The 22,736-nt window shown below is 54.6% G+C and overlaps 1 protein-coding gene across 7 annotated transcripts; it reads left to right on the forward strand.

The window, feature by feature from the left end:
• Positions 1-46: 46 nt before the first annotated feature.
• On the forward strand, positions 47-12,847 carry GUCD1 (guanylyl cyclase domain containing 1). 7 transcript variants are annotated; one of them, XM_079943453.1, is made up of 6 exons: positions 47-182; positions 5,185-5,269; positions 6,120-6,285; positions 7,465-7,556; positions 9,563-9,675; positions 10,350-12,847. In XM_079943453.1, exons 1-6 carry the CDS (start codon positions 80-82, stop codon positions 10,442-10,444), a joined length of 654 nt encoding a protein of 217 aa, XP_079799579.1. In that variant the 5' UTR covers positions 47-79; the 3' UTR covers positions 10,445-12,847. The 7 variants fall into 7 exon arrangements, with proteins under 7 accessions (XP_079799579.1, XP_079799577.1, XP_079799580.1 ...); XM_079943451.1 differs by having other exon boundaries at positions 9,434-9,675; positions 10,350-12,845; XM_079943454.1 differs by having other exon boundaries at positions 10,353-12,845.
• Positions 12,848-22,736: the final 9,889 nt, after the last annotated feature.

The following is a 22,736-nucleotide window of genomic DNA, read 5'->3' on the forward strand; positions in this document are numbered from 1 at the left end:
GCCTCTGCTTTCTCCTCACCCTGCCGGCTGGGAAACTTGGGCTCTGGTATAATAGTTCCGGGCCCGGAAGAGAGGGCTGATGACCGGACCCAGGTGCCGCCGGAAACATCGACCCTCGGGCCGGCAAGGGCAGAAGGGGGTCGCGTTTCCAAGCACCCCACACCAGCGACGGGCTGGACAAGGTGGGCATCGGGGGCGAGAGGCGGTGGGGCCGAGGGTCAAGACCTGCCCTCACAATCTAACCTTGAGAACCCGGCAGCGCCAGGTGAAGGGCGCCCTGAGCGAGGCGAGTATCCCACCATACGGATAGGGAAACAGGGACGGAGCGGAGCGGGGGCGGCCTGTGACCGTCCCTCCAGGGGGTTGGAGTGGGGCTTGCTCTCCCGGAGCCCCGCGCTCTGCCTCGGCCCGAGGCTGGCGGAGGAGCTGGCCGGGCAGAGGCGGAGCTTGCTTAGGGAAGAGCCTCTGGGGAGCCCGCGTTCGCCCGGGCCTGGGCGGAGCTTCCGGGGAGCCGGGCGGGGAAGGGGTGCGAGGCCCGGGAGGCCAGGGGCGGGGCTCCCGGGAGCCGGGACCGCTAGCGACCGGACGAGCTGAGATCCCGAGCCCTGGGGCCTGGAGGCGTAGGAGTCGGGGCGGGGCGGGCCGCGGCCTGGAAGGGCCAGGGCGGGGCTTGGGGCGGCCCAGCCGCTGCCTCCCCTTCACCCCAGCGCGCTGGTGCTGGCGGTGGCTGCCCAGGAACCCGGAGCGCACGGGTCCCGCTCCAGCCCCAGTCAAAGCCGAAGCTGCAGCCGGCTCCGGGCCGGGGCCATGGGAGCCCCCCGCCGCCCGCGTCATGAGGACGGAGGCGGAGGCAGCGGGGCCGCCGCTCGAACCCGGTCAGTGCTCCTCGAGGGCTCAGCTCTCACTCCGGGGAACAGGGGGGGACCCCGCCCTAGCGCGGGGCAGGGTCCGGCCGCGCGACCTTGGGCCGACGGCCGCCGCGGCCCGGGCTGTAGAGCTTTGAGCGAAACCTGGCCAGGTGTGCACTCCGCCTTGGCCACCCCACCGCCAGCCCCGGTTAGTTTGGGTTTCCTGATACTTCCTGGGCTGGGACCCCAGGCAGCTCTGATTGCGATCATGGTGGGAGGGTCCCCGTTGAAAGTCAGGAGCGGCACCTTCCCCAGAAGCGAAAAGTCCTCCTGGGGCTTGGAAGATCCTGTCCCCTCGGGTAGTTAAGGCCTAGAAGGGCTGGGAACTGGCTGGGAGTACAGAGCAATGGGGGAGGGCCTTCCCCTGGCCTTCCAGACTCAGCGTTTTGTCTTGCTACAGTTCTTCACTCTCTAGTTCCTCTGCCCCAGGTGGCCTGAGTTCCTTTGGGGCGGAAACACAGACTGACCCGTTCAGTGCGGCGGGCCTCAGTTTGCTTTTCTAAGTGGGGGAGGGGGAAAGCAGTGATTCCTGCTCTGCTTAAGGCACAGGGTTGATGAGAAAGAGAAAGGGCTGGTAAACTCTAAAGTGAAGTGCCAACACACTGGAGAGGTCAGGAGCACAGGAGACCCCAACCCTAAGACATTAGTGGGACACTGTGATTGCAGCAAGGAGTAGGGCCCGGGGCTACCCTGGGATTTGCCTGCCTACTCCTCCAATTACCTAACTCTGTGATCTTGGATCAGACACTTGCCTTTCCTGAGCCTCTGTGGTGTAGTGACTCACGTTTACAGGGAGCTTTCTGTGGGCAGGCACTGTGCTAAGTTGTTTACATGCAGAGCCTCGTTAATGCTCATAATGACGAAGTCGGTTACCAATGTTATTTGCACTTTTGCAGATGAGCAGACTGAGGCCGAGAGGGGTTAAGTATTCAGGGCCAGTGAACTATCTTCCTTCCTTGGCAACAGCTGCCAACTGAAGCCAGGCCAGCATCTTCCAGGCAGACCCTAGCTCTCAGGTGGGACAGTCCCTTGGCTCCAGGCATCAACATCTGGCAGCAGCTTTGGGCTTGGAAGGCCTCGCCTACTCTTATCACCCCCCACAGGAGTATCTCTGGGTCCCTCTTGGCTGACCTGCTTGTGCCAGGATTCGGGATGGCCATGTGGGGGACGTTTAGCCACATTGGGGGTGGGGTAAGGATAAAAGAGTTAGAGATCAGGGCAAGAAGAGAAGGGGCAGCAGAGTTCCCGAGGGCCCTAGAGAGCCACCGACCCCTGCGACGTTTACAGCTTAGGCATAGGGGAGGCACAGGAAGAGTCAGAGCCTGGCCAAAGATGGCCCAGCTAGCCAGTGTCAGAGCCCAGGCCACAGAGCAAGGAGGGAGCTGTGAACAGAGGGGCACAGTCTGGAAGCCTGGGGGAAAGGGGAGTATTGTGACACGTGGGCCTGGGTATCTCGAAGGATAAGGTCTTTTTGAAAAAAACTCCTTTCATTCGCGATTCAAGCATGTGTGTGTGCCTGCTGTGGTCTGAGGGTTGGGAGGAGGCAAATGTTGTCTGCCTGCCACTGAGGAATTCCCAGTCTGTCCAGTGGGGAAGTTACACACCACCTCCAATCCTACATATAAAGGGCCTCAGGGAGGGAAAGAGACCACAGCATTTGGATGGGAGACCACCTTTCGGACTAAGGGATATGCAAGAGCAAAGGCTGGGGAGTAAACAGCCCATGTAGAGAAAAACAAAAAGGCAGTTTAAAGCCACAGTGAGGAGTTCTTGAAGAGGGAGGCACCCACCACAAGGGGACAGCACACTGCATAGGCTTCTCCCTCCACTCAGCCCGTTGGGGGATTACTTTAGGATGTGAACACCTGGAGGGCAGGGCTTGGTCTCAGTTACCTGTAATGTCCCCCGAGCCTGGCACACAGTGGTGCTTAATAAGTTCGTTTTTTTTTCCAGCAAAGGTTTGATTTACTACTAAGCATCAGACATTAGGCACTGGGAATAACAGTGAACAAGATTAGCACATTCTCTGCCCTTAGGAAGCTTACAGCCTAGTGGGGAGACAGGATAGCTTTATTTTATTTTTCTTGTTTTTGTTACTTTTGCTAAGTACTGTGAAGGAAACAGGGAAATACTGTGAAGAAGAGCCCCTTCTCCCAAAGGTACAGTCAGAAAACGCCTCTCATGGGAGGAGACTTTGAGCTGGGACCTGAATGACAAAAAGGGGAAGACTTGAGTACTGAGGGTAAGAGAGTTCCAGAGCTGCACATATAAAGGTCTTGGGGTGAGGGCCAAGGTGAAGCGAGTGAGGTGGGCCCTACAGGCCTTAGTAAGAGTTAAGAACGTTATTCTAAGAGCAATGGGAGACTGGAAGGGATCCCTCCAGATGCTGTGTACAGAAACAGGAGAGGGGCTGGGGGTAGAAATTGGGGCAGAGGACAGGCAGAAGTCAGGCAGGATGGAGCCCTGGGGGTTGAATCCATGGCAGTGGATGGAGGGAATATTAGAAGGCCTCTAGTCATGGCCTGGGTTCCTTTTAGAGCCAGAAGGAGGGAGCAAAGCCTGAGCCTGCCTGGTCTAAGTGTGCCACGCCCCAGCTGGATGGAGATCAGGACTCACGGCAGCGCCTGTGAAGGGCTTCGCACACATTCTTGCCCCAAGTGCCCACAGCACCCTGCGGGCTGGGGTCTGTGAGAAAGGAGCGGGCACCGAGAGGCCATGTGACTCACCCAGCTGGTGGCCTGCACTCACCCGTGCCATCCTGCCTTCCAAGGGCCCCGCAGGTGAGGCATAGGAGGAGAGAGGACAGTACAGTGCAGCAAAGGAGCAGTCACGGGTCCCTGCCTCCTGGGAATGCATGACAGCCCAGCAGGGCACAGATGAGCTCCATGCGAGCGTCTCCTCCTGTGAGCCAAAGCATGAACTCTGGCCCGGCAGAGTGCAGATTAGGGAAGGGGCACGGCCAGCCTGGCATCAGGGAAGGCCCCAAAAGTGCTGGCATCTGAGCCAGGCCTTGAGACCGGGGAGTGTTTAGACATGGGGAGTAGGAGCTTGGGACCCACTCCAGGCAAGAGGCTGCCTGGACAAGACCAGCAGGTGAAAGGCCAGGACAGACTCCAGGATTCATGGGTGGCCCTCCTGGTTGGTGCACGCGGAGGAGGCCAGGGCAGCTCTGCACAGACCAGTCGTGGGTTCAGGAGAGTCCCCCGGAGACCCCTGAGGCAGGGAAACCACATGGGCTGAAAGGCCGTCCTAAATGAACAGAGTGCTCACAGCCGGAGAGAAATCCTTCCAGTTCTTTAGACTCTAAGCTCTGTCCAGATTCACAGGATCCCAGGGCAGGAGGGTCCTGCAGGCCGCGTGCCCGCTTGCCTGCCCCAGCCCTGCCTGGTGCTCCCTGGCTCTCCTCTCTAAGGCACACCCCCCTACTTCCCCTATCCTGGCCCCTTGTTTTTCTCCTACGCTGCTTGTTTTTGCTGTCCACCAGGGCAGGGACCTGTCTGTGTCACTCACGACCATCTCTGGTTCACATGCCAGGCACTTACTAGGCTCTTGGGAATTATTTGTTGATTGAACAACTGAATCAGACCAAAGTCCCTACTTTAGAGATGGCCAGACTCTGTCCAGCATGAGGGAGTCAGTGGCCTAGCCCACAGCCGGCCAGTGGCAGAGCCAGGGCTGGAATGCCAGAATGCCTAGGTCGGGCCCTTTCTGCTCCACCCAGAGTAGCTTTCCACATGCAGACACGTGACCGTCCCCTCCTTGTAGCCCTGGGGGCTGTGGAGTCAGGGGCCTCAGGAATTCAGACATGAATATCTGCTGAGTGCCTCCCGGCTGCCGCCCTGTCCCTGCCTCCTTGGAGCACCCACCACAGAGAGGGCTCTGGAGAGGGGCCTGTGGGGCTGGGAATGCATGGAGTGGGGGGCCAGGCACAACAGGGGTCGTCATGGAGAAGTGACGTCCGTGGACAGGAGTTAGCTGGTGAGGATGCGGGGAGGCGAGGAAGCAGAGGGTGCTGGAGCAGCAGCCATGAAGGCCTTGTCCTGGGGAGGTATGGGAGCTAGCCCACTGGAGGGTTTTGTGTAGGGCTGGCCTTCTCTGACCGGCATTTTGGGGAGATCACTGCCATGGTGAGGAGAATGGATCAGGGGGCCTTTTGTAAGGCAGTGCACTGGTCCCTGAATGGCTCCTGCAGGATCTGGGCAGCAGCTGATTATGGTGGGAGTGGCAGTGGTGGGCCCTACACCAGGGTCTGTGACCTCCGTGTGTTTCCCTGCAGGGGACTTTGTGCAGCTGCCCGTGCCCATTATCCAGCAGCTCTACCACTGGGACTGCGGCCTGGCCTGCTCCAGGATGGTGCTGCGGTGAGTGGGCAGGCCTTAGCCCTCCCAGTCCACAGCACCTGCTCTTGCGGGGTGGCACACAGGGAGAGACCTGGGTGGGATTCATCGTCCATGTGGCTCTCCTCTGTTGGGGCTTGTGGGAGGCCCAGCTTCCATCCAGGCTCCATCCCACCTGCAAAAGCAAGCAATGGTGGACCAGGCCTTCCAGGTCTGCGTCCTGAGAATGCCAGGGCTCTGGAATGGCCAGGAAGTCCCAGGTGCCCGGGCCTGGCCCACAGAGTGACCCCATGATTGAGATGTGGTGTCCTCCCCACTCTTGGCCTTGGACTCTTGGGAGACTGAGTCACTAGGGAGCTGACCGCTGAGCTGAGGCTGCGTGAATATCACAAGAACCTTGACCACTGGGGCACGGAGGGACCATAGCCATCTCCTTGTCACAGAGTTTTCAGGCAGCAGCCTAGAACGCCAGGGCAGCCTCTCCCTTACCCATTTTACCTCCTGGAATTCCAGGCAAGATAGGGTTCAAGAAAAGGATTCTGTACCTAAAACTTAGAAAACCACTGATGTGGTCCAAGCACTTAGATGGTCCTAGAGATGAAGCTGGCGAGGCCAGAGAGGATGGCAAGACTTGACCAAAGTCACAGCCAGCAAGAGAGGTCAGATGCAGAATCCAGGCCCTGGACTCCGTGGCCGGTGCAGTGCCCCCAGCAGCCTCGGGTTGTGCCTGGCAGTGTCTGGGCAGGACGTAGGAGTTCATGACAAAGGACAGAGCCTTATGGGGGCACAGGAACTCAGACAGTGGCTGGCAGGCCCTCGGGTAGAGGGTGACCCGGACCAGCTTCCCTGACCTCAGCAGCCCATCTGCCCACAGCTACTTGGGCCAGCTGGACGACAGTGAATTCGAAAGTGCCCTGCAGGAGCTGCGACTGACCAGGAGCATCTGGACCATCGACCTGGCCTACCTGATGCGCCACTTTGGCGTGAGGCATCGCTTCTGCACCCAGACCCTGGGCGTGGACAAGGGCTACAAGAACCAGGTGAGCGCCAGCCACTGGCCTTCACCAGATGTGGTGATCAGAAGAGGGTGTGGTCCAGACCTGGACACCCACGTGAGCACCCGGTGTTCAGAGACCAGGGAACCAAGGCAGACGTGCTAAGGGCAGAACTTGTGAGCTGTCGGACCAGATCACCTTGGGTCCAGCTGCTCAGAGGACCCCAGTGGTGAGCCGGGTCCCTCCTGACGCCCCCACCACAGACACCCGCCGCCTGCCTTCGACAGCACCTGACGATGCACAGAGGAGCGTCCGGGTGACCTTCCTGTGTCCTTCCTTGTGTCCCAGCATGAGCCGGGCCAGGCCTCAGAGCACACACTGTCCTCCTCTACCATCACTCACCGATTTTCTTCCTTCTCATGGGGACAGCTGGCTCCAAGTTGGGTCATTGGTGTTCTGGAAGAAAAAACAATATACTGTCTTTCATTTCTTTTATTTTTCTTTTTAAAAAGAATGCCAGCATAGCCTTTCCCATACCCCAGTGCATTTTCCCACCCTGCACAGCTGGAGCTGGTCTCACCTGCCTCCTGCAGGGTGGATCACGGCCCATGCTCCAAACTTTGGCAGAGCAGAGTCGCTACTGGCCTCGCTGGCAAGAGGGTTGTCGCACGGTGGCCAGTGCTCGTCAACCTAACTCTCCTTTGAACCTTCTAGGCCAGGGGAAGAAGGCTGACAGATCTGGCTTGGTCAGCGTGGCCGCGAGGCAGAGGAAAGGGCCTAAGAGCAGGGTATTTTCTGCCTCCCCCACAGGGGCTCTGGCCCCCTTAAGACCCCTGCACCAAACAGAGATTGTTCCTTGCTAACATATACTGGCTGAGCCGAGTGGTGGCTAGATATCCAGGGGCCTCAGCCGGCCCGTTTGCTCATTTACTCCAGACTCCTGCCCATCAGGGTACACAAGCCCGGGGCGGCTAACCTTCCTCAGGGTGCCAGCCTGAGCCTGCTGCCCACCCATCGCCTGAGCATCCTCCTCATTCTCTGTGTGGTCCTGCACTCCTGGCCAGCCGCCCTGCCCGCTTGGGACAGACACAGCCTTCCACCCAGGCATGCTGCCTGTGCTGTCCCCCTGCAGGCTGGGCTCTTCTGCTAACTCCAGAAGGTGCTGTTTACTTCATCCAAGTGGGGTGAGGGCAGTGGCCTCTCCAACTGCCCTTCTCTCTTCAGTCCTTCTACAGGAAGCACTTCGACACAGAGGAGACCCGGGTGAACCAGCTGTTCGCACAAGCGAAGGCCTGCAAGGTGCTGGTGGAGAAGTGGTGAGTCCACCCCACCCCTGCCCTTCCTTGTGCACCTGCTCACCCACAGACTTGCAGGTTGGGGGGAGGCCTCAGGAAAGGCTGGGGAGTCAGGCAGAACTGGGGTTTCCTACCCAGCTGGCCCTGGGCACTGACTGACTTGCCCTCCCTCCCCAGGCCTTAGTTTTTCCATCCATAAAATAGGGACAAGTGGGGCTACATGACCTACTATACACAAAACTCTGGCCTGGGGTAGATCCTGAGTGGGGGATGAAGGAACAGGTGAGCAAGACAGACTCCAGCCAGCCCTCGGGCTGCTCACAGAACGGTGGCATGGGACAGAACACAGGGACCCTAATAAAGGGGTGACAGCCTGGGGAGCATGCTGGCACGGTGATGGAGGGTGACAGGGACAGCCCAGGGTCACTGTCTAGGGAGGCCTGGCTGCCAGATCTCCCCACGGGCTGCTCGACCTTATGTGGATCCCGCTTCTCAATCTATACGTGGGGGCAGGACTCAGGAGACCCCACGAGCGACTTGGCCAGATGCGAACCATTTCTTTCCCTGGGCTCCCTGTAGGTAATGCGCCCAAGGCCTGCTGGCTCAGACCTGGGCTGGGTCCCCCAGACCTCCCTTGGGTCTCCCATTCCCCCCAGATTTCTGTTTTCATTGTAACGTAACCTAGGCACACGAAAGCCCACTGAGAAACAGGGAAAATGTCTCCACACATCCTCGGGCCCCGTGAGCACATGTTGGAGGGAGAGGCAGCCGATGTGTGCTTAGTGGCACTTGACAGGTGCTTCCTTGTTGAGTGGAGAGCTGGGGCTGTCCCCGTCCCACAGGTGAGGAAACTGATGGGAAAAACAGTGTGAGCCACCGTGGCCACCCCAACTCAGCCGTGCTGTGACTCGAACCTGGGACTTGCACCCCCGGGGTCCCATGGAGTCTGCCCTTTTCCTTCCAGCCCAGCCCCTGCTTTTCCCGGTAGCTGAAATCCCACTCTGGTACATACCGTTGGCAACTCAGCCAGCTGTTTCATTTCAAAGACCAAATGGAAAAAGGGCGTATTTCCCTGGGCCAAGGCAACAGACCAGACGGTCCTGTGACTCAGCGTGGCTGGAGTTGGGCCAGGCCATGAGGTGCTAATGTGTGCTCCTGAGGAGCTTGTAAGGATGGAGGGCCTAGAGTGGGTGAACGTCCCCCCCGTGAAGATGGTGGGGCCCCAGGCACAGAGGACCCTTGCAGCCCTTCTCCCCTCTGGGTCTTACTTGGACTTGCTTCCTTCTGGGGGCATTGGAGGGGGGCTGTGCCTAAGAGTCTGGAGCAGCTGGCTGAACTGAGGGTTCCCCTCAACGTGCTGCTGACCAGTCCTTCCTGGGCAGCCCCTTCTGCCACGAGGAGCCTTAGAGAAAAAGAAAAATAACCCTTTCAGAGAAACACTTGGTTTTGAAACTGGTGAAGGCGTGCTTGACTCAGATTTTGGGAAGCAAATTAAACCAACAGTTTACATTAATCACGCATCATTTAGGGTAAAAGACCAAGGCAGGGGGTGCTTGTACAAAAGAACTCACTAACCAGGTCAAGAGGTGGGGTGCTACGCCAGTGGCCCTTGATGGGGGTCTGTCTGGAGCTGAACTGTCACCCTGTGAAGGGCCTGATGGGTCCAGCTTGTCCTGGGCACGCTCAGAGCCCTCCAACCCTCGTCCCATGCTTGGCCCCCATCTGAGCCTGGGCCACCGTAACAAAGCAGGACATTCCCACCTGCAAGGATCTCAGGGCAGACACGAGCCATGTCCCCAAGCTTTGTGACACAGGACAGGACGGGTCCAAGTGGGGGTCCACTTGAGAGACGGGGAATGGGCCCCAGCGGCGCCAGCTGACCCTCCTCCTGCCCACAGCACAGTGAGCGTGCAGGACATCCAGGCCCACCTGGCACAGGGCCACGTGGCCATCGTGCTGGTGAACTCAGGGGTGCTGCACTGCGACCTCTGCTCCAGCCCCGTCAAGTACTGCTGCTTTGCCCCCAGTGGCCACCGCTGCTTTTGCCGCACCCCCGACTACCAGGGCCATTTCATCGTGCTGCGCGGCTACAACCGGGCCACTGGCTGCATCTTCTACAACAACCCGGCCTATGCTGACCGTAAGTGTGGCAGGCGGCAACAGTGGGCAGGGCGGCCCCTGGCCCCCACGTCTCCTCCCAGTCAACCTGGTGTGGCCAAGACCTACCTCAGTGCCTTCTCCCCAGAGCCCCTCCTCCCCCTGGACTCCCTCATCCTTGCCACCCCTCTGGCCATGCAGGAAACCAGCCACAACTTGGGGCTGTGCCAGACTCCATACCCCCGTCATCACAGGCCAGCCCTCTCTCCCTCCCACTGCGCCAGCCCCCTGCCACCTCCCGGGGCCCACCCTGCTGTCTCAGCTGCACAGGCCGCAGTTTCCATCTCCCCCAGGCCAGCCCTCCGAGGATAGCCAGCACACTTGTCAGAAAGGAAAGTCTGCCCAGCCCCGGCCCCAGCCCTGGCTCCAGAACCCCCCAGGGCTCCCATGGGCCTGGGGATGGGGAAGGACCATCCTGACTCACACAGACTTGTCCCGTGCGACCTCGCGCGTGTTTCTTCCCCTCTCTGGGCCTCACTTTCTCCATCTGCTGAACTGGGGAAAGGTCAGAGAACAAGCTCACACAGGCTGCAATAGGCAAGGAGGGCTTCCTGAGCAGGGAGGGGCAGCCAGGCATGTGGGATGTGGCTTCCCTGGGCGCTAGTCAGGCAGGTGCTCGCCTCACCCGCTGACCCTGCTCTGCCCCTCGTGCCCCAGCAGGAATGTGCAGCACCAGCATCAGTAACTTCGAGGAGGCCAGAACCAGCTACGGCACGGACGAGGATATCCTCTTTGTCTACTTGGACAGCTGACAGCAGGAGCCTGGTGTGCCCAGGCCCTTGGACCCCACCCTGCCCTGCCCCAGCTGGGCCCACTCAGGAGGCCCTGGCCCAGGTCTGGGGCTGCCAGGGCTCAGATGTGGAACTGTGGCTCCGGCTCATGTGACCAAACACCAGGGAGTTCTAGGAGGCTGAGTCCCACGTGCTTAATCCACCAGCGCTGAGCCGTCATGCCACTTACCCTGCACTCCTGCTGGTTGCTGGGTCGTCCCCAGAGCATCTGGGTGGAGCCTCCCCCAGGACCCCGAGGCTGACTCCAGCTGTGCTCAGGGGACATCCACCCCTACGGGTGCCCTTGTTGCCTGTGAGCCAGACCCAGGGCAGAGGGAGAAGCCTGAGCCCATCTCCGCACAGACCTGGTGAATGAGCCCTGAAGAGAGATGTTGCTTGTCTGTTTGGAGACTGTGTAGCTGGCCTGGGCCCCGGGGCTGGGACTGCTCCAGCCTTGCAGGGACCTGGAAGTACTGCAGACCCCCCTGGGCCTTTGGTGGATGCTGCCACCCCCTCCCACCTCCCAGTGGGACCAGTTCCTGCAGCTGATTGCAAGGCTTCTGGCCCCTGGGGAAGGCTGGACCTCAGGCAGAAATGACTCTGAGGCCCCTGCGGCCCTCCAGGTACTCCATCTCCTTGGGGTGGAAACCTGGGCTGCAGGTGGGACCCTGGCTCCTGCTGGCCAGCAGTGCTCACAATGCCTGACCCCGAGGGCCAGGAATAGCTGCCTGGTCCCCAAAGATGCTCACACCCACGAGGCTTCCTGACTAGGCAGGCAATGGGGCTTGTGTCTGAGGGCGGGGAACCCCAAGTTTCGCAGGGTTGGTTGCTGGGGCCCTGGGCCTGCGTGGCTGATCAGTGGCTGGGTGTGTGGGGGGTACTGTGACCCTCCACCACCTGCCCTGGTGTTCACATCAGGACCTTTTGCACAGAACTTTGGGTCTCTTCTATCTGACAGGAGGGGTGTTACCTACCCAGGATCACACAGCACGGCACCATAGCATGGACTAGAGCTGTTTTCTTTTTCTTTTTTTTTTTTGAGAGGGGGAGGGTGGTGTTTTTGAGATTTAAGTTTTCACTTTATGGGGGTGAGACTCAACCTCAAGTAAGACAATAATAGTGAGATTGTAGGTACTTTGGAACCACTGACACCTCTCTTCACAGGACAGGTAAGCCAGCCCAAGTTCTCTTTCAAAGGGGCCTCTCACCATACGGACAGAATCTGGCCCAGGAGAGTGGTGGAGCTGGGTCTTGAACCTGGCTCTGCACCTGAAAAATAAGGACAATGGATCATTCCCAAAAGGGCTGGGGACACCCATGCCTCGGGTTGCCTCTGGCTAGGGGGAAGGGATGCCCCAACAGCCACACCGCTGCAGCACCCTGCATCTCTGTCTTCCGGTGCCTGAGGCATGATGTGGGGCAGCTGCTGCCCCTCTCTCAGACTGCCGACCATGGCCATGCTCCACGTCTGCCCCCATGGAGCCATGGCTACTCTGAGGGGCAGGGGTGGGCTCTGCTGACAAGGGCTGTCAGACCACCTAACCACCTTGTTTCTCAACACCAGACGGCCTTGACCAAGAGGAAGGCGTTGTTGGCTGGGCAGCCACCCTGGGTTTCAGAGACTAGTGCTGCCTGCAGACTGGCCTCGTGTCCGTTGCCTTAATGCTGGGTGGCCCAAGATCCCAGGGAGCGCTGTCCCACGCCCAGGTGGCTTTGGGTTTGGGTGTGCTCAGGAGGGGTCCAGGTAACACTGGTGAGGACATATGTGTCAAGGGAAACAGAGGAAGTGAAGCTTTCAGGATGGCTCCCTGTGAGTGAGGCTGGCACAGAGAGCAGCCTCCACAAAGAGCGGTCACGGCACCTCTGTCCATCAGAGACACTCAATCCCTGGGCTTGGAGGAGGGCTTCTCAGGGCAAGCACAGGTTAGAGGTCACCTGTCTGGAAGATTCACAAGAGCCACCTGCCCCTGGGGTGGTGCCGCCTGCCTGGGGAGGGTCATGGAGGCAGGACACAAACCTCATTGTGTCGTATTCTCGCACAAATCATGAAAATGGGGCTGGAGATAGAGCCCAGACATCAGGAACTCTGCCTACAGCACGTGGCACCACAACCCCCTGGCCACACACAGGGGGCCACGCTGGACAGTTGGCTCTGTTCACTCCAGCCACCTGGGGACAAAAGGGATCTTTTGCATTACAGAGATTTTATACATATATTTTGTTTGTAATGAGCCATTCTCAGTAAACATTATCCTCACTGCGAAATGAGTGATTCCTGTCTTCTCCCCGGGTTCTCAGCACCAGTGCATGGGAACCTGAACATTCAACCTGCCACAGCGGGTTTAGCTGGGACTGGAATAGCTTCCTGCTTCTCAGACTTGCATCCCTTCCAGTGCCTGTGGAGGCACACACAAGCGGAGCTGGAGGTGGAAGAGTCTTGGAGCTCAGCTCGACTTTGACTATGGGTCTTGGAGAGGACCTGGATGATGCATAGCTGTGGGCAGGAGGAGGACCTGGGAGGGCGGGGGAGGAGTGGGGGGACAGTGGGGCCCACAGGAGGGCATGGGGGGTGCAGAGGGCAGGACTACAGCCTTCCCTGCACCCTGAAGCCTTATCTGCTGGCTACTGGACTCCTGGCATTTTGCTTGATAAGAATCTACAGAAAAGGACTTCCCTGGTGGCACAGTGGTTAAGAATCCGCCTGCCAATGCAGGGGAGATGGGTTCGATCCCTGGTCCAGGAGGATCCCACATACTGCGGAGCAACTAAGCCTGTGCACCACAACTACTGAGCCCGCGTGCCTAGAGCCCGTGCTCCTCAACAAGAGAAGCCACCGCAATGAGAAGCCTGTGCACCGCAACAAGGAGCAGCCCTCGTTTGCCGCAACTAGGGAAAGCCTGCGTGCAGCAACCAAGACCCAACGCAGCCATAAATAAATAAACAAATAAATAAATATGTTAAAAAAAATCTACAGAAAAAGGAAGTGTTTGGAAATCCTGCCTTATCTGGCAACCTCAGACCTGCCCCAGGTCCTACAGAGAGCTGATGGAGCCGGAGCCTGTAGGTCCTGGTCTCCGGCCGGTGCTCTCATGCTGGCTGACTGCTGCTCAGCCCCTCCCCAAGCCCCACATTGTGGAGACAGAGGTCTGTAAACTGGAGAACAGCCCTCTGGACACAGCTTCAGTCAGGGAGCTGACCACCTGAGGTCAGTGTGCCCAGCTAGTGTGCCAGGCAGCAGGGCAGGTCTCCTATGAGTGTAGCCAATAGCATGTGAGCCCTGGCAGGGAGCGCACCCCTCTGCACTTGAGCATGAGCCCTGACCATTCGGGGAGAAGGAGCCCATCCTGAATGGACATATCATGGGTCGGGACAGGCATGGGAGAGATTGGTTTGGGGCCTTTGAGTGGCCCCTGAATACAATTATGGGAGGAAAATGACAGAATGAGGGAGGCATTGAAGCAGGAGGGACCAAAGGGGGGCGGGGCATGGTGAGTCCTGGGTGGAGTACGTTGCCCAGAGCATGTGGATGGGGGGCATGGGGGGGGACAGGCTGAGGACTCCTGGGAAGGGCCCCACTGGGAGCCAAGGGGCCAGACCAAAGCAGAGGTTTGGGTGCAGGTAAGCTGGCGCCTTTTGCCCAGGGTCGCTCATGGGGTTACATGAGGGTCTCTCAAGCTGTTGGGCAGGGCTGCAATTGCCTCAAGGCTGGACTGGGGTGAAGCATCTGCTTCCAAGCTCACTCATAGGGCTACTGGTCACAGGCTGCCTGGGCATCCTCATGACATGACAGGAGGTAATAAGAGGGAGGGAGGGAAGGAGGGAGGGAGAGAACAAGAGCACGAGAGCATGAGAGCAAGCGTGAACACCAGGAGGCAAGGATCACTAGAGGTCCCATAGACCAGAGCTAGGAACGTTCCGGAGACAATCCTCTCTAGCGTGTCCTGAGCCACGCCCTTCAGAATACTAATGGTGAGAAGTTCTATATGACGGGGTGCCCTGGTCAGATCAGCTTGGCAAATACTGCATGCTGCAGCCCCCGCCCAGAGATTTAGGATGTGCAGAAAAGACTCTATAATCCTGCGGCAGGGTGACCCCATTCATTTAGGGTTTCCCCAAACTGCTTTGCCACAGAGTTTGTTTCTGTGGAACACTGGTATTCTGTGAAACATGCCCATCCTTGGGTAACCACTGGTCTAGTCCAGTGGGGAGACTGCAGCCCAGAGAGGGGAGTGACTGGCCCGAGGTCATCGTTCAAAGAGTTATGGACAGAGCTTGACCCAAACCCATCATTGCTGCTTTCCCAACCCTTGGTCCAGGTCACGGTCAGAAGCAGACCAGTGGCCCTGCAGGAGTGAGCCGTGCCAGAAGAACCAGGAAGTGAACTCTGGGTTCTGGAGCCAGAGCTGGGCTGCACTTGTCCCGGGGGTCCTGTCTCCAGGTAGGGAGCCTGGCGTGTGGCCCCAACACTCTGGAGGAGCACAGATCCTGTTCTCCTCTGACTCACCTCCGTCCAACCTGCCCCAGCTGCAGTATCCAGGGACCCACATCATGGATTTCCCCTGGCCCGAGGGACACCTCAGCTTTACCTGAAAAAACTGGCAGCTGATCCTCCAGGGGGAACTTACATCCCCAACTCCTTCTACCAAAGCAAAGCCATTGGCTCTATGGTGACCTCAAGTTCCCCCAAATGCCTGGGTCTTATTCACCAATGGGTCAACTAAGCTGAAATCCAGTGGTGTCCACTGGCTGCTCTGCTGTTTACCCTCAGCAGCACGGCCCAGAACCAGAAATGGATGTGAGTCCTCTGCTCAGTGCGAGAATCCCAGGCCATTCTCATGCACTAGGCCAATCCTCCACTTGGTAAAGCCTGATGTGTTTTTACTGGCTCTTGGGCTGTTGTTGGGTCTGCCACCCCGCAAACTTCAAACTGTCTAGATCACTCATGTGGATGCCCAAGCCTGTTCTCTGATGCGACCAACTGGGATAAGGCTGGTGATTGCACCCCTGGGCCACCTGACTGCCACCTGGATTCATCACTGGGCTGGGTATGCCAACACACCCACCACCTTGGACCTGGCACAAAGGAAAAATGGTTTCTGATGTGGAGGCCACCACTGCATGCTGGAGTTGTGATTCCTGCCAAGGGCTGGCCCATTTCTCTTGTAGGGAAGGAGGTCACCTTGCCCACCTTGCCCGGGCGGCACACCTCCGACTCCATCGTACCTCCCACCTGCTCTCGGGGCTATTCATGGTGACTCATCACGGTTGACACTTTTTAGGGTTATGGAGTTGCTGTTCCGTTCCAATCAGCCAACTCTGGGCACACCGTTGTGGCCCTTGAAACTAATCTGTGTGGTGTTTTTGGCTTTTGGGGCCATTTGCAGTCTGACAAGGTGTACCTTTCATCACAAAAGCATCATCAACAATGAGCAGAAGTCAAGATATGCTGTGGACCCTCCACACTCCCTGCCATCCAACCACAGGCCTCTGGAAGCATTCAACACTGGAATGCCTCCTCAAAAATCAACACAAAAAGGTTTCTGGCTCTACTTCCCTCACTGCCTCCTGCTCCACACACTTTTGTAAAGCATTTTGGCCATTGAACGCACCTGTCCCCCACTTCCTGGGGACATCTGGATGAAAGTGGTAAGAAGGTCATAAGGACCTATTTTGAAATTTGGGGATTCAGACTTGACTATTCCTGGACACCTTGCTTCTTTCTTTCCCCTGAGAGCAGCTCTGGGCTGGCCTGGTTGGCACATTTTCTAGGTGAAAGCCAAGCCAAAAGGGGGCCTAGGGATTCAAACTTGATTCTGGTTCAGCCACTTTGATTCTCTTGATGGACTGGCATGGTCTTAGATCACAAGGACCGCAACCACTTGGGTGAGGACATTGCTCGAGGAGAACCCCTACGGCGGCCCATGCGGGACAAAGTGGGGAATATATTGGGTCTCTCTGCATTTTATAAAAATGTCCTTTTCTTCTTGCACCTGACCCTTCCAAACAAAAGGTTTTGGTCTGAGAAGGAGAAAACTGGGGAAAAAAATTTAACAGGTGACATTTTAGCTACTGGAGTTTAGCTATGCTGATTTTGGAGGGGGAGCAGCAACTCTGGCCCCTAGGTAGGAAACACCTTAGATCCCAGGAGATAGGTAGAGAGAGGCATTAATCACGAATGATCTTTGCCTTTCATAATTGCCTCTGGAGCCTTCCAAAAATATGTCCTGGTGCAGTTCTCCCAAACTTCTGCAAGCACCTTAAATGTAACAGGGTTTGCCCTCTTCCTGACCAGATGGTTTTGACTACAGTGTGATTCCTGTTAACCTCACCAGAAGTCCATTGGAAATGCAGGGGATGTGGTTGGCTCCTGTATCTTCCAGGAAAAACTCCTGCAGTACCACCAGATGCCTTCCCAACCCCCATTCCCATAGAACGCACTCAGTCACCCTGTGGGGAAGAAGAATGCCACCCAGCTGGCGGCATGGGCAAACAGAATAGATTGGATGACTGCCCTCAGGCAGTCCTTCCAAACACGAGGATCAGACTCAATTATTCAAACTCAACTGGGAACCCAAAGGCCTACCAGCTGGCCAGGAGGCCACACTAGAGGCATTATCAACCTCTGTCTTGACGGATGGAGGTCCCTCTTGGGGGACCCCAACACTTGTAAATAACACTTTCTTTCTAGGGGCACCATGTGTGCCCTGATGACTGTACTTGTGTGGACGCCGTGCATGAACTCACCAACCTCCCTGAACAGTGTCTTGCATCTTTATGGTGGTTATAACAGACCTTCAAGTGTTTATTTGTTTTGTTTTGGTTTGGTTTTTTTTTTTTGACTGCGCCGTGGCTTGCAGGATCTTAGTTCCCTGACCAGGGATCGAACCTGGGCACTAGGCATTGAGTGCGCAGAGTCCCAACCACTGGACCGCCAGGGAATTCCCCCTTCAAGTGTTTAAACAAATACCACCAGTAGGTTGGGTAGCCCACAGACAACTGTGGAGACCTCACTGAAATGAGGCTATCCTGAGTTACCCTGGGGAGCTTGCTGGACCAATAACTGACCCATTATTTAGGTGGACTCTGTGGGTAGTTATCCTTGTGATGGTAGTCATTGATTAGAAACAGTGATGCACAATTTGTCCCTGACTGCAGCTAAAGTGACCAGTGATACCACCTTGGCCCTGGAAGTCATTCAGGTCAGTGTCAACTTACTGGCCAGAGTGGGTACGAATGATAAACTTGCCTAGGCTTCTTCCTTGTGGGCCAGAGCGACGACTGGGCAATACCTAATACATCCTGCCATTCTTGGATTAATGACCTAGGTTAAGTGGAGAGGTCAGTATTTGAGAAAGCCATTTGGCTTTTTCTAAGATAGACCTTGATGGTTTATGGGATTTGTCCAGCCTGTTGGGTCGAGGACCCAGGGGTGGGGGGCGGGTGGGGGAGGTGGGATTGAGGTTAATACTGCAGGTGGGACTCATTCTGCTCCTTGAAGTGCTGTGGGTGAAATTAATTAAATGCCAAGAGACAAACTGAATTGATTTAGTCCAGCTTCTGTTGATCAGATTAATGAGAGCAACTGTTGGCGTGGTACACTCATGGGGATGTTGCCAGAAGTCAAGATGGTGTAGAAATGAGGGGTGGACATTTTTGGAAGTTATCGTTGTGGGTCTCTCACATTTCTCGAATTTTTGCATGACTTGCGAGCTAAAGCCATGAATGCCTTTGTCCCAGACTATTTTTCAAGGATGTCTGCCGAGCCAACAGCCTTGTAAGATATAGTTCTCCCTCCAGAGCAAAGCACAAGTGTTCTTGCGACCTTGGTAGAGAGGGGCAGCGTCTGTCTTTAGAACAAGGAGCAGACATACTTTACCATCCAGTATAAAAGAGTCAAATTCTCTAAGCTCTCATCTCTCTTTTTCCCTTTCTCTCCTTCATGCAACTCACTGTGTGTGTAGGAGTCACTTGGCCCTCTTTGTGTTGTCTTGTGGGAATTGGGGCTCAGGGAACTCCTGCAAGAAAATGCTGGTCCTCTGGCTGCTGCTATTGTTGTAACGAAGTCCTTTGTCTCTGATCCAGGAGTGTTGTATCTTTGCGGAGCATCCATGAAACTGAGGTCAGCTAACTCATCAGCTTGCACGTAGGGTAAGATGTCAGATTCTTCCCAGTTCTCGACAAGATGTTCATGCTTTTCAACACAGTGAATTCCATTTCTTGGGACCTATCCTAAAGAAAACAATAGAAATAAGACTAATTTAGCCATGAAAGTATCCATACCAGCATCATTTGTAACAGCAATGAATAAATACATACATACATACCTTAATGTCTAACGTAGGGGAATAATTAAATAGGGGGCCATCTACATGTCGAACACTATGCAGCTGGTAAAGTGTTTAAAAACAATTTTTTTTTATAGTGAAGGAAAATGTTCACATTACATTGAGAAACAGAAGGGAACACCACAAAATTATATGGACATTATGATCCCAATTATGTTAAAATAGGCATAGTCCATAAAATAGGACTGGAAAGAAATATGCCAAAATGTTAGCTATGATCTATCTCTGGGTTGGAGGACTAGAGATGAGTTTTTTCTCCCTTCTCTGTATTTTTCCTTATCTTCTAAATTTTCTATAAAATATTTGCTCACTACAATCCGAAGAAAAAAGCCGATTTCTCTTTTGAATACCACAGTCCCCAACCATGAGATCCTCTGCCCAGGGTCCCAGCTGAACCAGCGTGCCTTCCTTTGCTCTACAGAATTTCCCCAGGGGCCTGCTGTGCACCTGGAGCTGGGGACAGGAGAAACAAGAGCAGAAGCGGAGCCCTCAACCTGCACCATGCAGACATCTGCATTCCGGGGCCCATGACTCGTCGTGGACTGAGGCATGTGACCAGGAAGGACTTCCCAGCACAATCATTTAATGGGTGTTGTTGGTGTTTTTGGTTTTTTGTTTTTTTAAATAATAACTAGCATTTATTGAGCTCTTACAAAGTGCCAGACTATTCTGAGTGCTTTACATCCTCATAATAAATCTATTAGGTAAATACTACTAATTTTTTTTTTTTGGCCGCATTGCATGGCTTGTGGGATCTCAGTTACCCAACCAGGGATTGAACCTGCACCTTCGGCAGTGAAAGCGCCGAGTCCTAACCACTGGACGACCAGGGAATTCCCTGTAGTTTTCATTGTAGAAGTCTTTCACCTCCTTGGTTAATTCCTAAGTATTTCTTTTTGATGCTATTCTAAGTGGAATTGTTTTCTTAATTTCCTTTTCAAATTGTTTAGTGTATAGAAATACAATGGATTTTTCTGTGTTGCTTTTGTGTCTTGTTGCTTTGCTAAATTCATTTATTAGTTCTAATACATTTTTTTTCTAATACTCTTTTGGTATGAAATCTTTAGGGTTTTCTACATACAGGATGTCATCTACAAACATGATTTTACTTCTTTCAAATTGGGATATGCTTATTTATTTAATTGCTCTGGCTATAACTTCCAACACTATGTTGAATAGAAGTGCAAAAAGTGGGCATTGAGTCTTTCACCATCAACTATGCATGATGTTAACTGTGGGTTTTTCATATATGGTCTCTGTTACATAGTTTACTTCTATTCCGTGTTGAGTGTTTTATTCCGAGTTACGTTGAGTGTTTTTTTTAACCATGAAAGGGTTTTCAATTTTGTGAAATGCTTTTCCTACATCAATTAAGTTGATCATCTGAGATTTTAATGTGGCATGCTACATTGATTTTTGTATTTTGGACCATCCTCGCATTCTGGGAATGAATCCCACTTGGTCAAGGTGTATAATCCTTTTAACATGCTGCTGATTTCAGTTTGCTAGTATTTTGTTGAGGGTATTTGCATCAATATTCAAAGGGATATTGGTCTGTAGTTTTGTTTTCTTGTAGCATCTTTGTCTGGCTTGGGTGTCAGGGTAATGTTGGCCTTACAGAATGAGTTAAGAAGTGCTCCCTCCTCTTCAGTTTTTTTGAAAAATGTGAGAAGAATTGGTGTTCTTCTTTGAATGTTTGGTAGAACTCATCACTGAAGCCTTCAGGTCCCAGGCTTTTCTTTTTGTTGGGAGGGTTTTGATTACTCCTTCAGTCTCCTTAATAGTTATAGGTCTATTCAGATTTTCTATTTCTTTGTGACTCAGTCTTTTTTTTTTTTTTTTTTTTGTGGTACGTGGGCCTCTCACTGTTGTGGCTTCTCCCGTCACGGAGTACAGGCTCCGGACGCGCAGGCTCAGCGGCCATGGCTCATGGGCCCAGCCGCTCCGCGGCATGTGGGATCTTCCCGGACCGGGGCACGAACCCGTGTCCCCTGCATTGTCAGGCAGACTCTCAACCACTGCGCCACCAGGGAAGCCCATCAGTCTTTTTTTAATAAATTTATTTATTTTATTTATTTATTTTTGGCTGCACTGGGTCTTCGTTGCTGTGCGTGGGCTTTCTCCAGTTGCGGTGAGTGGGGGTGTGCGGGCTTCTCATTGCAGCGGATTCTCTTGTTGCGGAGCACGGGCTCTAGTCGTGTGGGCTTCAGTAGTTGTGGCACGCAGTCTCAGTAGTTGTGGCACACGAGCTTAGTTGCTCCGTGGCATGTGGGATCTTCCCTAATCAGGGCTTGAACCCATTTCCCCTGCATTGACAGGCAGATTCTTGACAACTGTGCCACCAGGGAAGCTCCTGTGACTCAGACTTGATAGGTTTTGTATTTCTAGGTATTTGTCCATTTCATCTAGGGTATCCAATTTGTTGGCGTACAATTATGTTGGTTCACAACCTCAGGAGTTCCCCGGGTGAAATTTAAAACTGGCCCCTGCTCTCGGAGGGCAAGAGACCAAAGAAAGAAGCAGCCACTCCAGATTGGCAGGTGGCAGTTCTAATAAAAGGACTTACATAGGAAGCTTGTCTTGGGCGGCTGCAAGATGAGTAGATCTCTGCCACCTGCCTGTCAGAATCTTAAGAGTTTACACAGATGCCTTAATGGGGTTCAGTCACTAAATACAGTCCAGATGGGCTCAATAACACACCACTCTCTCAAGGCTGCATCACCGATGTCGCTCCTAATGTAGGAACTGTGGGCAGAATGGACATTCCAAGGACACGGAAGAGGGTAAGAGCCTCCAATTGCCCAGGTCCAGCTCACAGCTCATCAGTGCCTTTAAATCCAATCGAATTAGAGAAGAATTCCAGGAATCCTAGAACCAACACAGAAGACTCATCCTTGAGATTCTGTTCCTCTAGAAACAGTTCCAATACCAGAACCTATATCAGTCGGGGTCCACCAAGGAAAGAGAAACAGGGGAATTCCCTGGTGGTCCAGTGGTTAGGACTCTGAGCTCTCACTGCCGAGGGCACGGGTTCAGTCCCTGGTCAGGGAACTAAGATCCCGCAAGCTGTGAGCCATGGCCAAAAAAAAAAAAGAAAAAAAAGAAGCAGAAACGGTACGACACATATTAAGGAATTCATTGCAAGGAATTGATTTCAGTGACTGTGGGGTCTGGATGGACAAGCCTGAAATGTGGAGAGCAGGCTGTCAGGAAGGGCAGACTGGAATGCTTGGGCCTGGGCTGAGGCTGCTGTACACACGCGAATCCCTGAATCCCTTCCTCATCCGGGAACCTCAGCCCTGCTCTCAGGGCCTTTTGACGGATTAAATCAGGCCTACCCAGATTATCTAGGATAATCTCACTTGCTTGGTTAACTGGCTATGGGCTTTAATCACATTGACTAAATACCTTCACAGCAACACCCAGATTAGCGTCTGATTGAATAAGTGGAGACTATAGCCAAGATGACTCTTCCAATGACTTCCCCCCTGCCCGCAGCCACCAGGCGCCTCAGTGACTCTGGTCAGCCTCACCTCCCTCTAGTGCATACACTCGCACGCTGACCCTCGAATTGCTGCCAGTCTAAACGGAGAAGCGGAGAAACTCAGGACTGGGGCCTCCCACCTGTGTAACTTCAAACCAACCTGCACAATGGGTGCCTGGGAATGTCTTTATTTATTTTTTAAATATTTATTTATTTATTTATTTTGGCTGTGCCGGGTCTTCGTTGTGGCACACGAGATTTTTTTAGTTGTAGCGTGCGGGCCTCTTAGTTGCAGCATGCATGTGGGATCTAGTTCCCTGACCAGGGATTGAACCCGGGCCCCCTGCATTGGGAGTCTTAGCCACAGGACAACCAGGGAAGTCCCTGGGATTGTCTTTAATTGAATTTCTAAAATTCACTTAACAAAGTTTAATCATTTCAAAGT

The sequence above is a fragment of the Stenella coeruleoalba genome (assembly GCF_951394435.1).
Source record: "Stenella coeruleoalba genome assembly, chromosome: 14".
Classification (NCBI taxonomy): Eukaryota; Metazoa; Chordata; class Mammalia; order Artiodactyla; family Delphinidae; genus Stenella; species Stenella coeruleoalba.